At 31.8% G+C, this 16,251-nt stretch overlaps 6 protein-coding genes and 1 pseudogene across 7 annotated transcripts, besides 1 other annotated feature; 3 read left to right on the top strand and 4 right to left on the bottom strand.

Annotated features, from left to right (window-relative positions):
* Positions 1–239: 239 nt before the first annotated feature.
* TVAGG3_0406660 (spectrin binding) lies at positions 240–1,916 on the top strand (the record flags this gene model as incomplete). The annotated part of the gene is made up of 1 exon (XM_001322174.1): positions 320–1,783. The coding sequence occupies one exon, from the start codon at positions 320–322 to the stop codon at positions 1,781–1,783; it is 1,464 nt and encodes a 487-aa protein (XP_001322209.1).
* Positions 1,917–2,003: 87 nt separating this feature from the next.
* TVAGG3_0406650 (positive regulation of histone acetylation) lies at positions 2,004–3,613 on the top strand (the record flags this gene model as incomplete). The annotated part of the gene is made up of 1 exon (XM_001322173.1): positions 2,264–3,568. One exon carries the CDS (start codon positions 2,264–2,266, stop codon positions 3,566–3,568), a length of 1,305 nt encoding a protein of 434 aa, XP_001322208.1.
* A 445-nt stretch (positions 3,614–4,058) lies between these two features.
* Positions 4,059–4,757, bottom strand: TVAGG3_0406640 (RanBD RanBP3 domain-containing protein; the record flags this gene model as incomplete). Its single annotated transcript, XM_001322172.1, has 1 exon — positions 4,059–4,757. The coding sequence occupies one exon, from the start codon at positions 4,755–4,757 to the stop codon at positions 4,059–4,061; it is 699 nt and encodes a 232-aa protein (XP_001322207.1).
* Positions 4,758–6,209: 1,452 nt separating this feature from the next.
* TVAGG3_0406630 (histone-lysine N-methyltransferase protein) lies at positions 6,210–7,296 on the bottom strand (the record flags this gene model as incomplete). Its single annotated transcript, XM_001322171.1, has 1 exon — positions 6,222–7,277. One exon carries the CDS (start codon positions 7,275–7,277, stop codon positions 6,222–6,224), a length of 1,056 nt encoding a protein of 351 aa, XP_001322206.1.
* Positions 7,297–7,346: 50 nt separating this feature from the next.
* On the bottom strand, positions 7,347–9,567 carry TVAGG3_0406620 (regulation of vesicle fusion; the record flags this gene model as incomplete). Its single annotated transcript, XM_001322170.1, has 1 exon — positions 7,788–9,554. One exon carries the CDS (start codon positions 9,552–9,554, stop codon positions 7,788–7,790), a length of 1,767 nt encoding a protein of 588 aa, XP_001322205.1.
* Positions 9,568–11,365: 1,798 nt separating this feature from the next.
* On the bottom strand, positions 11,366–11,579 carry TVAGG3_0406610 (annotated as a pseudogene). Its single transcript has one exon. A coding segment is annotated over exon 1 (214 nt).
* A 1,126-nt stretch (positions 11,580–12,705) lies between these two features.
* Positions 12,706–16,251: part of a mobile genetic element that runs on past the window's edge.
* Positions 14,237–15,061, top strand: TVAGG3_0406600 (uncharacterized protein; the record flags this gene model as incomplete). The annotated part of the gene is made up of 1 exon (XM_051232947.1): positions 14,237–15,061. One exon carries the CDS (start codon positions 14,237–14,239, stop codon positions 15,059–15,061), a length of 825 nt encoding a protein of 274 aa, XP_051102677.1.

Below are 16,251 nucleotides of genomic sequence, written 5' to 3'. Positions count from 1 at the left end.
TGATTTTTTTTCGAATTTTATTTTTATTTTATTAAAATTCAACTTTAAAAACAAAGAATTTTCAACAATTAAGACGCTAGAAATGTATTATTAATCTAACAGAATTATTTTCAAACAAAATATCATATAAACACCTAGATTTTATCTTTTTGAAATCAATTTTTAGATACAGTTCATGAAATTCTATCACAGCACTAAATTTATTTAAATGCAACCACAAATGAATCATTTTTTTAAATTTCTTTGGTTTGTGGTCTCAGTCGGCCAAATAATAAACGTATTTTTTTATTTCAAGATGCGAATAAATTATGAAGAAGTTATGGCAATTTGTAAGGATTACATTGACACTTTTAATACACTGTACCGACTAAAGACCAACGATGAAAGCCAAATCAATAGAATTTACAATGATATCAAAAATAATTTGATTGAAACAAAAGCATTTTTGCCATCTAAGATTTTAGAAATAATCTCAGTTGCATCGATATTCAATAATAGGTTCTTGAAATCATATTGGACTATTTTCAAAAAGATATATGAAGAATATCAGCCAGCTCAAATTCCTTCTTTGGCAATCCATTTTGGTTACTTTTTTTACAAAGAGTATGGTATTGTTCTAGATCCTGTTAGTAATAATTACATGGATAGAGCCAAAATATTTCACAATATTTTACCAAATAAAACTAAACGCGAGAGGAAACAATGCGAAAACTTTAGATATAAATTCACAGGTATCACATTACATGATGCAGGAGCAAGATTCGCAGACATAAAATCTCAAGACCCGCAATTAGAGGTTCATGCAGAGCACACAATTTTCCGAGCAATAATGGATGATGATTTAGAATCATTCATTCCTTTTACAGAAAGAGATGAATTTGATAAAGATCAGAAGCTTAAAAGCTTTCTATATCCTAATTCATACTTAGGATTATCATTACTTGAAGTATGTTGCTACCACGGATCAGTTAATTGTTTCAAACTATTAAGAACAAAATTTAATTCAGAAATCTCTCAAATGTGTCTTCAATTATCATTTTTGGGAGGAAATCCAGACATCATCAGTGAATGCTTGAAAGTTAAGAGGCCTGATAAAGAATGCATTAAAAACGCCATTATTGCACACAATATAGATTTTGTTACTTTTTTGAGAGAAGAGCATTTCTCTCAAATTGATATAGATGATTGCGTGTTTTATAATAATCTTCAAGCATTTTTGGTTCATATGGATCTCACTCGTGATTTCAACAAAGATTTTGTTTACTCAGCTTGCTTCAACTATATACCACTTTGTGAGTATTTACTTGCACATGGCGGAAATCTTAAATTCCCTGATAAAGATGGATGGTCAATTCTTCATAAAGCAGCTTTTAATAATTGCAAAGAAGTTGTTGAATTTCTTATTTCACGTGGAATGGATGTCAATACAAAAGACTACAATAAATGCTCATCTATTCATTATGTATCAATCACTGATTATGTTGATATTATAGAAATGCTTATTTCTCATGGAGCAGAAATAGACTCCAAAGATTACGAAGGAAAGACTTCACTTTTTTATGCTGCTGTAAATAATAAACGAAAATTATCGAGGTCCTTCTTTCGCATGGTGCGAATATCAATTCAAGAGATAATTATAATTGCAGCGTTCTTCGTTATGCCATTTTCCATGTTAGCATTGATTCCGCTGAAGTTCTCATTTCACATGGAGCTGATGTCAAAGAAAAGGACGATCAAGGACAAACTTTCATTCACTATGCTGCAAATTCGCGCCAAATGGTAGATTTTCTGATTTCTCACGGTGTCGATCCTAATGCAGAAGATAATCATGGAAGAAAGGCATTGATTTCTAATAAACCTATATTAATTTATTAAATTATATTGTTTATTGAAATAACCTCTAATTTAGATTTTTTATTTTGGTACCCATATGACTTTAAAGCAATAACATAAACAAAATGAGGTTAACCGATAAACATAATACAAGAAATAAACGAATTGCATAAAAACACTGTTATTAAGTATCATCGGATTGCTTTACGTCACTGACTGCATATGGACACTCCAAAATAACTCGAGGGAGCCTTATTCTTTAAAATCCTCTTAAAACAATATTATCTTATGGATACATTCATCATAAAGCTTAAAGTGAGGAGCTTTCGTTTTATACACTTATAACGAAATTAAAATCAGTCATGACATCTTGATCTGCATTTTCATTTCTATTTTGATATATTTGTCACTTTTTGATATTTCGGTATCAATGTTCGGGCAAAAAAAGGCACCGCGCGATGATACTGAAACATTACCAAAAACTCGGAGGAGGATTCGCTGTTCAGTTTGCAAGCGACCCATCCAAGAAGAAAAATGTCTTCGCTGTACAAATTGCCCTCAATACTACACTTGTGTTGAATGCTTTTCAGATGGCCTTGTTGCCGAGAAACATTTGACAAGTCATCAGAATGTAGTAATGGATCCAGAGCCTTTAACAGGTTTAACTGATGATTGGAATTCAAATGAGGAACTGCTGTTGCTTTCAGGAATCCAAAAGTTCGGTATCGGCAATTGGCATGTCATATCAGATTATATTGGAACTAAATCTAGCATACAATGCGAATCTCATTACTTCGGAACGTTTATTGACTGTCCTACTGCCCCACTTCCAGATCCATTGATCCAAGAAGCAGTACCACTACCTCCTCCACCATCGTATCAGGTCAAAGATAAGAAATTGAAGTCGCTTCCATCAGATAGATCTCCTAAAAACAGAATCAGGCCAAATGACTACGCTACACCCGGAGAATATTGTGGATGGATGCCATACAGACATGAATTCGAGATAGAATACCATCATGATGCTGAAGAACTCGTATCAAACGTTGATTTCATGAATAACTGCGATACAATGGAACAATTCAAATCCAACTTAGCGAATCTTACAGCGTACAATGCTCAACTAGCAGAAAGAGTCCGTAGAACTAAGCTAATCGAAGAATGGGACCTTCATCACCTCGAAAAGAACGCAAAACAAGAACAAGATATCGATTCTCGATTCCTTGGTGGCGAAACACCATCAGAAAAAACAATTGACTCCTTATTACTCCCGTTTTCCCAATATTATCCGAAAGATCGACTTACTGCAGTGGCCAGGGCCCTTCATAACATCGATGCCATCAAGTCAACACTCGATAAACGCCTTGAATGGATCAGAATTGGCATTACTTCACCAGAAGATGGAGAATTATACGAACAACTGTCAAATTTAGTCAAAAACAACACAATTCCACCGGAAAATGTCGATAAATGGAACCAAATCATCAAAAATTACAACATTAAATGCATTACAAGCAGACCTCCGAATGAAGACTACATTGACGACCAAGAGAAGGATCTTTGTACTGCAAATAACATAGATAGATCATTGTTCATAGCTATAAAGGAATTGTTCGTGAGAGAAATCATATCTGGTGGACATTTAACAATTGAAAGGGCAATGGACATTTCACAGCAACCGGAAACTGTTGTGAAGCCAATATTGGAATATATGGAACATAACGGATGGAACTAATTATTGTTTGAATTTAATAAATATATTATTGTATATATACGTAAGAAAAACCATATTTTTCATTACAATCTTTCTCTATCCTAAGGTTGGATAGCAAAATTACCTAAATTTATTAAGAATAAGGAAAAATAATTTATAATTTCTCTTCTTTTTGTGTTTTTGACCTTGAAATAGATACATCCAAGATAAATGTATTAATGTAGAAATGCGTTTCTTCCCCCTAAAAACTTAATTCTTTCTATATCTTCATCTATAAAGAATCAGAAGCAATTTCATATATTCACATACACTGATATCGACTAAGGTACATATTGAGTATACTTACAATGAATGAAAATAAATCTATTGCAGTGAAAAATACTGATAATCACTCAAAAAATACTAAATATCATATTTCAAATAACGGGAAAAGCTTAATACAAGCACAACTATACTGTAAGATTGTTTTGAAAAATTGTTAATTAAAAGAAAGAATACATACATTTTATTATTAAAGCTTTGATAAAAGCTGTTGTAAAGATGATAAAAACGAGTTAGCCAAGGAAGAGTCTTTAAACTGTAGCAATGAAACTTGATAATTGCCTTCTGAATTTTGCAAAAGTATTTTAACAAAATTTTGGCCTTGTAACGAAGGGTTCATTTGTTTAAACAATCTACAATTTAAACAAACTTTGCCAAGTGTGTTTCTCATAACAATTCTGGAAAAATCTGAACATTCATTTAAATGCAATGTTCCTGTAAATCTTTGAGAATATCTGCCTTTTTCATTCTCATCCACAACGAATGCATATAATTTTGCTGTATTATTAAACAATATATTTTCATTTTCTTCGCTATTGTCTGTATTTTGTAGCTCAAATTCTTTTTCTTCGATAGGTATCGCTTCTTTTTCTTCACTTTCATTTATTTTCTCTTCTGCTATCTTTTTTGGTTGAATTTTTTGTGAAAAATTTATCGTTTCTTCAAATACTGTTATTGTACTTGATGTCTCGAATGTCATACCTGTACCAAATGTAAATTTTATCAAATTTTCTCGATTCTGTGAGAAACTTTGAATCAAAATATTTGTTGAAAGTTTCATTGGCGCAAGAACTGGTTTCAAAGATCCATGTGCTTTTATTCCAGATAATAAAGAACGCTGTTTCAGCTTAGCAATTGCCTCTTCGCTGAACAGCTTTGCACCAATCATTTATTCACTTCAACAAAAAAGGAATAATAAACATTACAAAAGAATTACATCGGGAGATATGACGCCAAATTCATTTGATAAGATGGATTGTTATTGGGATTGGTGACAAATGTAAACTATTGAAAGTCATATTTGTTTGAAGCGGAAAAAGAAAATCTTAAGAAGGGTGGAGAACAATATTTTCATTTTTCAGGACCTTCAAACGATACATGGAATAGATTCTATGATCCTGCAACTTATGACACACCCGTTACTACAAATCGCACAATCACTGAAAACAAATGTGTCTTTGTTGATTACGTTTTTTTCGAAAATTTTAGTCCAAAAGGTGTTATTCGAATCACTAATCCAACTGCAAATACAAAAGTTCTTTGTTCCACTTCTTCTTTTTTTAACTCTTCCTCTAAAGAAAATGGAGGATCCATATATCTTTCATCATCAGGATCATTTGTTCAATACAAAGTCTGTAGTTATGAATCTAAGACACATAACACTTCTCCTGGATCAGGATCTCATTCATATATTAAAGTGACAAATAATGATAACCACAAGAATTTTGTTATTCAATCATCATTCACTCAAAATACAGGACATGAATCAGTTTTATATCATTTTTATGGATCTCTTCTATTTTCATCAATAAATATCTCTGATTCAAAACTAGATTGGAATGCAGCATTTGTTAGTTTAGAACCATCTTCTCTTTCAACAACAAATTTTAGTAATTTCGATAATATTTCATCAATTTATCAATGTTGTTTTTATCATAGATCTAAAACACAAAATTTCTATTTTTGTAATTTTATTAATAACAATGTTTCAGAAAATGGTGCTGGAATTTTCTATCTCAGTTTTGGTGAAACTACACTTTCAGTAAATGAATGTTTCTTCAAAGGAAACAATGCTTCTAGGTTATTTTATTTAGAATTGGCAGAGAGTTCTGCAAATGAATGCCATTTTGAAGATAATACATTTCCAACAAATGAAAATTATATTCATAGTTCAAAGTTGACAGAACTCATTCTTCCTAATTTATATTCTTCATTTTTATGCGAAATTGAAATTAGAAATAAAAAAGATTCAATTCGCATTCCAAATATTCATATTTCTCTCATTTTTCTCAATTTTTGAGAGCCAAACACGAAAAATATGAAAACAAATCTGATTTATTTTCTGATAACTTTCATCCCCACCTAAAAACATGTACTAAATGTAAATTTTATAATATTTTCTTGACTTAGCATAAGGATTTGAATCAAAATATTTGTTGAAGAGAGGAATATTGACTACCCTTGATACATGCCAAATGATCACAAATTTTGTATATATAGCTCCCATGCATATTGAATTTTGTGATGAACCTTCAATTACTCCTAATTTATTATCTGATGAACCCTCAAATCCTCCGAAATAAAACAAATATCGAAGTTAATATACGTAAAGATTTAAATAACAAAAATAATTTTATTTAGGATTCCTCATCAGTTCTGCTTCAGTCTTGAAAATCGAAGCAGGAAGGATATCCTTATCAAGAAGAGTGATCAATATCTTCTCCGGAATATTCTTCAAAGGTAATACTTCTGATGCTAAATTATCTCCCCAGTTGAGATAATGACGACATTTATCACTGCCGCACAAACATTTGATTGCTTTGTCTGGACTTTCGTATGGTAACTTGTAATCATAGGTAATTTCAGTATTTGGCGGTATGTATTGGTTCGATATGATGACAACTGCTTTCCTTCCATTAGACATAGTGACTAATTCTGATCTGCAGTTCGGATCGCAGCTATGGTTGATAAATCGTGCAATTCCACCTCTTTGTGTTGCATCTAAGTAGTTTTGTGAGTCGAGTTTGAATATGTATGTCCCATGATTACCATGTTTCTCGTTGTAAACTTGTCTTTTGTCTGCAACAACTGGACGAATGATTTCACCAACGTATTCAGCAACAATTTGATTCTTGTCGATGGAACATGTACTTCGAACACCCCAGCCTTCGATTTCGCTCTTCTCAAACATAAGTGTATCGATCATTGTAGAAGAAAGATCTGACCACGTGTCAATGATGTCGTTTGGTCCTTTCATCATTTGACTGAAACCAACACGAAGTTGGTGGTTCTCTGATTTCATCATATTCGCTGCTAATGACTCTTGAACAACTTTTGAAGATTTTTGAATGAATTCTTTTCGTTTTGACTTGTCTAATAATTTTATTGGCTTCATGCGTGAGCATAATTTTGGATCACTTCTTAATACTGCTCTTCTTTTTCGTAAATTTTCTTTTGGTTTTGGAGTTTGTTGTGTTTTTATTGTGATATTATACTTTTCTTGTGAATCAGATAGCATACTTGGTGAACTTTCATCATCTGTCGAATGATTTGAATCTGTTGATAAACATTTTTTTGAAGATCGTAGATTTATTTGACTTTGTTCAGCAGAATCTTGCTGATTTTTGGCCAAATTAATCTGTTGATATCTGTTTAGCTCCTCAATTTGCCTTTGACGCCTAGTTTTCATCAAAGGAATTTGATCAGAGAATTAGAAAACGATCACTTTTATTGTTTCTGAGAAAATTGGCAGATTATTATCAATATTAATCAACTCGTGATATACACAACTTATTTAAATTTTCCAACCAAAAAAATTCTTACTTCGAAATACGAAATCTGAATGAACTAGTTCAAACCAGAATCATTCAACTTAGATATGGACAGTATTAGTAATGACTAGGTTATATCCTAATTAATTTGTGAAATGAATCATATATCAAAATAAGAATGAAAATGAAATCCAAATGTAGAAATAATTTGACTTTGGTACATATTGCAAACAAGAAGGCTATCAAAACAATCAATGTATAACCTAATAAGCTAGTAATTTGTTAAATTATTTGAGAATTTCGCTGTGTTTTCAAATATGTGAAGAATTTCCAGTACAAAGAAAGTCTCAGATTTACTATCTTTTGTGTTAATACATATGATCAAATATTATTTATTTTTTAAAAAACCTAAAAGAATAAAAAAGATTTTATAAAGCTACATTATCCCTACCGCTCAAGCAAGGTCCAGTCCATTTCGTTTCAAAGAAGTGGAAGTTACTCATCTGAATTTCTGGTTCTTTCTTTCCTTCAGCCTTTGATTTTGGCGGGACCTTCTCTGCAAGCCAAAGCGTTGTCTTTCCAAGTGTCTCCATGTTCATTGACTGGAGAATCTTTGGGAATGCGTCCATCATTGTTGTGATTGACACATCAGGCAAAACAGCGAGTTGGTCGAACCCCCTAACGATGATTGCTGCAACGAAATATGTCAACCAGTTGGCCGGATAAGGTGAACAGTTAAGTTGTAACCAAACAGACCAAATTTGTGGGAATGATCTCTTGAAAAGAAGAACGAAGTCTGAATAGCACCAAAGCAAGCCATTCAAGCCATTTCTTCTCATCCATATTGCTGCAAGCGGTGAAACTTTGTTCAAAATGTTGAAAACGCCGTCAGCTTGGAACTGACATTGTTCTGTCACGTTTGCGAGCAATTTTAAGTGGTCGGTGTTTCTGAGCATTGCATCGAAGCACCAGAAAATCTGAGGGAGGTACGGTTCGTGGTTAATAATGTTTCCATCGTTATCTACTGGGCATCCGTCCTGATTCCAGTTAGGAAGGAATGATAGAAGGATGGGGACAAAAAGATCATTCATGCCTTGAAGGTATCCGATTGGCGGATTGAAGATGCAATATGTCTTTAACAGCATGGTGACCATTTTAAGACCAGGAGCATCTTGGTTCTTGAAGGCGGCTAATTGACGATCTGTTCTACTGACATCGTGTTTGATAACTCTGAATGCGCCACTGAGTTTCTTGTTGTTCTCGATCTGCTGCTCTTTGTAGGATAATGCTTGTTCCATGAGGGACTTGAATTCGTCATTTAATTCTGCGGTAAGGGATTCGCGTTCTTGTTTTGTAGAATCGAGTGAAAATACACCGAAAACAAATGGTAATGCACGTGGAAGTACTTCAGGATCAATGCCTGAATCGAAAAGTCTCTTGCAAAATGAATCTCCATCTTTAAGCCTTCCGTTCTCATCAAAGAGGTCGTCAAACTCGGCGGCTGTAACTCTTGGATATGTTGGACGGGCTGCTGACTCGTCATCGATCTGTTTTAAGACACGATGATGAGCAGCTCGGGCTGCAGATGCAAGAGGGAACTGTGGGTCCTTAGGAAGTGTATCGCTTGAGTCGAGATGTGTAATAAGAGTCTGGAAGAAGCTGTGCAAGCAATCCCAGAATCTTGGTAATTCGATTGTGGCGTCAACGTTAAGCTGAATGTGTGGAGGTGTGTATGGATAAACGCCACGATGGCATCTGCGGTAGAATTCGAGTGAATATGGTTCGCCTGGTGAAGGAACAGCGATACCATAGATAATGAGTTGTTCAACTAATTCTGTCATTGAAATAAATTCAGTGTCTGTAAATGAAAATGTACGAACTCCTGGGAGATCAATACGAGAGATTGAAAGTGAAAGAGGTGAATGATGAAGTTGAAGTGTAGAAACTTGACTGCAATCAATTCTGAATTGCGCATTTTCGATCCATTTATCTTCCTTCGGAGCAGAGTTGGCTGACTGTGTGAGAAGGAAGTGCGCTGTTGTTGTGCCATCAGATGGTGTCCATTGAAGTTGGAAAATTTCTTCAAAACGGGAAAGAACCAGTGTGCCATCGACACCAAGCTTATCGCCTGAAATGTCTGTGGTTGGTTCTATAGTGCAAAGTTGAAATCTGCGCGCTGCACCTGGGCTCGCCATTGAATTTTTTTTTCGAAATTCACTGAAAAATTTTTGAAAAATTTTAAAAGTTTCCATTTTCTTGTTGTGGTCATACTCAATTCTTAATTTTCAGTAACCCAACAATTTAATCAGCAAAACTGATCCAAAAATTTGGACGAAACGTTATTTGTCTGGGGCTACCAGCGGTCTAGAAGGGCATAAATTATTATATAGGTTAATAGTTGCAAAATGGAGAAATGATTTCAATTCAATAACAATTTTATTTTAAAAATAAGTAGTAGGATAGGATGGGTTTTGTGACTTTTTTTGTTACATCTATATATAGACGATGCATTAAAATATATTTATTTATAAACCATTAAAAAAAATTAAAGTTATTTTTAAAAATAATTTATTTTTTTATTCTTACATAAATGACCCAACAAGTAAAACCAGATAAAATAGATTATCGAATTTTAGAGGATGGTGTTCCTGTTTATATTCAAAGATTTAAAGGGAAGCAATATTATAGAATTGTTAATCCTGAATACATAAAACATTTATTTAAAAAGGAAGACTGTGAATTATTAAACGCTAATGAATATGAAACCAATAAATCAAAATTGAAATATAAATATATTGGAAGTGATGAAAGGTGTAAAGATAAAGATAAAGTTTATTCAGTTTCATATAATGAATGGAAAACCAATAAGATAAGAAAACATTTAGGAGATTATGGGAAATGTTCTGAATTCTTTAAATCTAGTATATACGAGAGAGTAAAAGAAATTAGAAATAATTATTTTCATGAATGAAAGATTCACTACCATAATGAAATAAAAAATATATTTATTTATAAATCATTAAAAAAATTAACATTAATTTTAAAATAATTTATTTTATCTTTTATAAAAGAAGCTATATATATAGATGATGTCAGATATTCCGTGATTAATTAAACATTGTTTAAATCCTGAATGGAATCAATAATCATCCATGTAAAATTTTAGAACTCGGTAACGAAAAACTTCAGAAAAAATTAAACGAAAGACTATCAAAAGATAAAGTTGAAAGAGTAAATAAACTCGCTAAAGGTAATGGTAATGATGAAGAAGAATTTGATGAGTTCAACATTGAACTTTAAGAAACTAATGATTATTTGAATTTATGAAATCAATTATTTGATTCATTCTTTCTTCAATCTCTTCTATTCTTTTTGTTAAATCATCAATTTTCATTAATGAGGTGATTCTTGATTTGGGAATAGATTTCAAACTAACCACCCCCCCTTATTTTTGAAATTTTGAATCCATCAACTTTAAACATTTTATTCAATTTACATGTTGTCAATTCTTCAAATAATTTTTTATTATTAGCATAATAGTCATTAAATTCTTCAACAGATGAAAAAATTTTTATTTCAGTAATTGGTTTAACAACGTTTATTTTTTGTTGAACATTTTCACTTTCATTTATTTCTTCCTCCTCTGTTTCATTTATTTTTAAAATCGGTTTCATTTATCATTAAATAAAAATTAGAATATAAGTGATGAAATATATTTTTTTAATTAATGTTAAATCAGAAATGGCGGCAGGATTCTTTAAAAAATTATGGGATGGAATTAAGAAAGCTGCGGGTTGGGTTCATAAAAAGATTATTAAACCCATTGCAAACTTTTTGGCACCAGTAGCGAAAACGGCAGGAACTATCATAGGTGGAGTATTAGGTACTAAAGCAGGTAATCCGGCGATGGGAGCACAAGCAGGTAACGCAGTTGGTGGAATTGCTGAAGGAATACTTAATAAAATAGGAGGTAGATAGTGGAAAAATAAATTATTTTAAATTATTTTTATCTTAGTATCGGTTGTAGTCTTTGATAAACTTTTTCTCCTTTATTTAAAACTTCTCTTATTGGGGCAGCTTTGGTGTTATTGATTCAGCAACGTCACTAATTGTTCTTTATTCTTAAATATCCAATTTGCTCCCTTCTTCAATGTTTCCCAAACTTTACTTGCCCCTCTTTTTACTCTATCCCACAGTTTCTTCAATATACCTGCAGCCATAGTTGATTATTTCATTAAAATTAAAAATTCATTTTCATCTTTTAATTTTGATTTTTTATTTATTAATAAATGACGACTAACTATTTAGTGCCAAACACTAAACCGATTAATGGAAATGTGTTTCATTCATTCGAAAAGATAAATGAAATATTCGCAAAGAATGACGGTAGAAGATATTATAGAGAACTTGAAAGTTCATGCTATGACTCTGATACTCCATATTTTTGATGATAAACAAACTCATTTAAGAATTACAAACCCGGCTCATGATGTGAACCAATTAGGTGACACATATATTAAACGCAAAGTTAAAGCAACTCTAGTTTCAAATAAAGCTTTCACATGTGATGCCGCTTTTAAATGCATACGTTTATTCGTTGGTTACAAATCATCAAATCAAGCTTTAAACAATTAGAAGTAGAAACCGAAAGAGGTGATGCCGGTTATCTTCAGATGGATTGCGCCCGTGATCTTTTGCATTTGCAACATATAAACCAAAATCAGAAAGGAAAGTTAAAAAGTTTGTTCATTCGTTTATAATAATGTTCAAAAATATGATAACTCAGTATGTGGTAAATATATTGACCCTTCAGAAGTTTTCAAGAAGCAAATGAAGAAGTTGATGTCACTTTTGATATGATTATTCCGGTAAATGATTTGTTAGCATTTCAGGCGTTCGATGATTATCCTAAATCATTTGGTGAAATCATTCTTAAATATTATGTTTTCAGGGATACTTTAGTATTTTGTCAGGTTGACCCGTTAAGAGTTGCTGATTTACAAAATTACGTTTATGAAAAGATAAACTGATGAATTATGAAAAGATTATGATCATGTTTATAAATATGATCGCAAATTCCAACAAATCGGACTTCTGCCAAATTAATTACAAGCTTAGCCGCTACATCTGCTGAGGCAACAGTTGATAACGTTATTATTTCATGCACAAAGATGGAAGTTTTAGAGGATAAATGCATTACACAGATACGGTTTAATTGAAGAATCAGTTAAAGCAATACCACGTTTATTCAGTAAGGAAGATCCATTCATGATTCCAGCTCAACATATTGACGTTCGTTCACTAAATGGAGGTTGCATCACTCCTGAAGGTATCAGCTCAGATTTCTCATACGCTCTTCATAATGTTACAGATGTTGTGTTAACATTTCCGAAGAATGCAATGCAAAGAACAGTTTTAGAAAATCCAATGCTTCGAGGTCTTCAGGTCACTATAGATTCCAGAAACTTCCCCGATCAAGCGATGACCACAGTGGGTGACATATTCTTTACACGTATGCTTCAAGCTTCTGATTTAGATGGAGTGAATGAATGCACGGAAGAATACGAGGACTCATTAACTAGACCACTGAATGCAGATGATGGCACCATTAGCTAGAACATGGAAAGACCAAACTTCATTCTTATGCACTATTCCAGTTCAACGTGATGGAGCGGGTATATTCTTTGATGGATTAGAAACTTTCAACTCACAAGTTACAGTACAAGTGAAAGCTTATCCAATCATTCAGGGTGTAAATGACACTTACTGTTCAAAGTGACAAATCCTCCTCAGGTTTGGTTTACTAGGACTACATATTGGACATGGACACCGGATGAAGGTTTGAAATATCATCCAACAGGTACACCACCACAGTATAGAAGTTCATATGATGAAATATTGATGAATAGAAATGTTTAAAATTATAAAATTTATTTTTGATTAAATGGATTTAAATTCATCCACCCCTTATGAAGAATTAGCAGGAGTATATAATACATACGTAGATGATATGATTAATGAAGCATTGAGTGATAATAGAAATGCTCTATCTAAGGAAAAATTAATGAAAATTCCATATTCTGAATGTTACTTAAATTCAATCACTGCAGCAATTGGTAAACAAAATAAAGGTAAACATTAACGATATTAAAACAAATTATCATTATTGCTAAACTTCCCCCATTCACATGTGTTAATTTATATCAACCGTTCAGGTTCACCTTCAGATGATACATTTGAATCTTTAAAGCATTTAATCAAAATCCCAATTTATTTATTTATCACAAGAAGAAGCAGAAGATTATTTAAAAACTTTTTAATGTATAAAGAATTATATAATACAATCAAGAAGCAAGGATTAGAGGATAAAATTATTGATAAACAACGGGATGAATTATTTGAAACACTTTCTATTTCAAATTTTGATAGAGAATTTTTGCATTCACTCATTTTTCTAGATGATGCAGTGAAATCAAAACTAATAACAAATGAGAAATCATATTTTAATCAGTTATTAACTCAATGTCGACACATTCAGTGTTCATTCTTCATGGCTGTTCAATACTTCAAAGCATTAAGCACAAACATTAAATCAAATCTATCAACACTTTCATTTTCAGTGGGTTTAGTCGTCAACAGTTGAACGTTATGCTTTATCAAGTGAATTTACCAATGAGCATTAATGAACTTTACACAATATCAGCAATTAGGTGAACATGGAAAAATAATAGTTGATTTAAATAAAGGAAGTGTTAAATTTGATTAACTTTTTATAATTAATTTTATTTTTATTTATAATTAAACATGACAGAATGGTAAATCTTCTACAGTTCCATTAAAACAAGGAACAAACAAAAAGGGTGCATATAATAGAACTATGAAAGTTCCTGATGGAATGAAAGAATTAGTTCATATTGTTGCTGGTCTTCAAAAAGATGTTAAACAAATGAGAAACGTTTTAACATTACCAGAAGCTCAAGCATATGCCAAACGTCATGGTCCAAATTGGGAAGCACACGAAGCAGACATTACGGGTCCAAATGGAAAACCTGATGGTATAAATGAAGTTTTCGTTACTGATGGTCAAGGTAATATTAAAGTCATAAATGGTTATAAATTAACTATATCTGATTATCCTAAACGTAAAGCATATAATGAACGTTATCCTATGCAATTTGATGAAAATGGAAAAGCTGTTAAACAATACATTGGAGAAGGTGAAAATGGTCCAATTAATTCATACCGTCATAATCCATATTCTTATTTCAATGAAGAATTAAATGCTATTGAAGAGGGACCGGATGGATTACCACGATATTCTAACCAGTTTGATGGTCAATATGCAAATATTAGACCTGAAATTTCAGCTAAGAAATTCTTTAAAGTTGCTTTATTCGATCCAGTTTTCGCAAATGTTAAAGATGAACTTAAACAGCAATTCCAACCAATTATAGTAGCAAGAATTGCATCAGGTGCTTTATCTCAAGCATTCAAAGATTTAATTAAGAAACCATTATATCAGCAACGAGGTTTAACTTATGATTTAGTTAAGGAATCAGATAAAAGAAAATTTGAGAAATCAGATGATTATAAGAATGCAATTAATGAATATATTCGGTCTATTAATTTCGATGAAACAGCTAAAAATCAACTTCATGAACAAATACAGGGAATAATAGATTCAAAAGTTCCAGCAAAATAAAAGTTTAAATATATTTTTTTATTCGATTATAAATGAGAAGACGTTTCACTAGTCAAAAGAACACTAACGCAAAAGCAGAGATTACGGTTGGTTATAACGTAAATGATGATAAATCACGAATTATTCAAAATGTTAAAGTTAATGTTAGCCCTGAATTAACAAGGTCAGCAACTCAACCAAATTTATTAACTCGTGACTTACCGAAGAATGAGGAGAATGAAGAAAACCATGAGAATGGAGACCCAATCATTTTATCTGAACCCGGTAAAGAACCTGTTGAAATTCCCACTTATCCAACATACCCCCCCTCTTTCATCAAACATCGAGAACCCATATAAAATAGACATTAATTCTGAATTAATGAAAATTTACCGTGATATAATAATTAATAATTATGATTCAATAATAAATTTAATTGACCAATCCGGTTTAATTATTTTACCTTATGAATCATTAATTCACATTATCGCCATTCTTTGTGATGTTCAAGATTCAGACGTTAAGATTCAATTTTTCATAGATGATGAGGTTTCATGCTGCGGAACAGTTGCAAAAATAAATCCTATAAAGGATATTAGCACAATTAAGATATCAAAGAACGGAACAACAACTGAACTTCATTTAACATATAATGATATTTATAATAAAATAGTTGATGAATATAAAATATCACTTGAAAAATTCTTTGTTAAGGCTATTTAATATTCAAGCATTAACATTATCGAATAATAATCCTTTGAATCATAATCAATAATAATTGACCTTTCACCAGTTTCTATCGTTTGTTTTATTTCTTTTTGTTCCCCACTATCCGGATCGGTCATTGTAATTGTTTTTGTTATAGTATCAGCTTTATCTTTAACTTCAATCTTTTTTCCATCGGGATATTTAAACCAAAATTCCAAAAATTCGATATTGTCAATCTGTTCATATTTTAATCTATCAATTACATTTTTAATACCATCTGAAAATCTTATGAAATGGTCATTATATGGGTTTGATTGAACTAAATTTGAATGAAGTGAAATATAACCTGTTGATGAATATGACACTGACTCATATTTTCTGAAAACACTAAAATTTATAACATGAATGAATTTCTTATTCGTTGAATTTATGAATTCTTGAGGTAATCTTATTCTAGTTTTATTTATCACTGGAAAATAACGCTTTACCATATTTTTAATCGT

This window comes from Trichomonas vaginalis, chromosome V (assembly GCF_026262505.1).
Source record: "Trichomonas vaginalis G3 chromosome V, whole genome shotgun sequence".
In the NCBI taxonomy this organism is placed as follows: domain Eukaryota; phylum Parabasalia; order Trichomonadida; family Trichomonadidae; genus Trichomonas; species Trichomonas vaginalis.
Note: the sequence above shows the minus strand (reverse complement) of the source record. Positions and strands in the feature narration are given on the sequence as shown.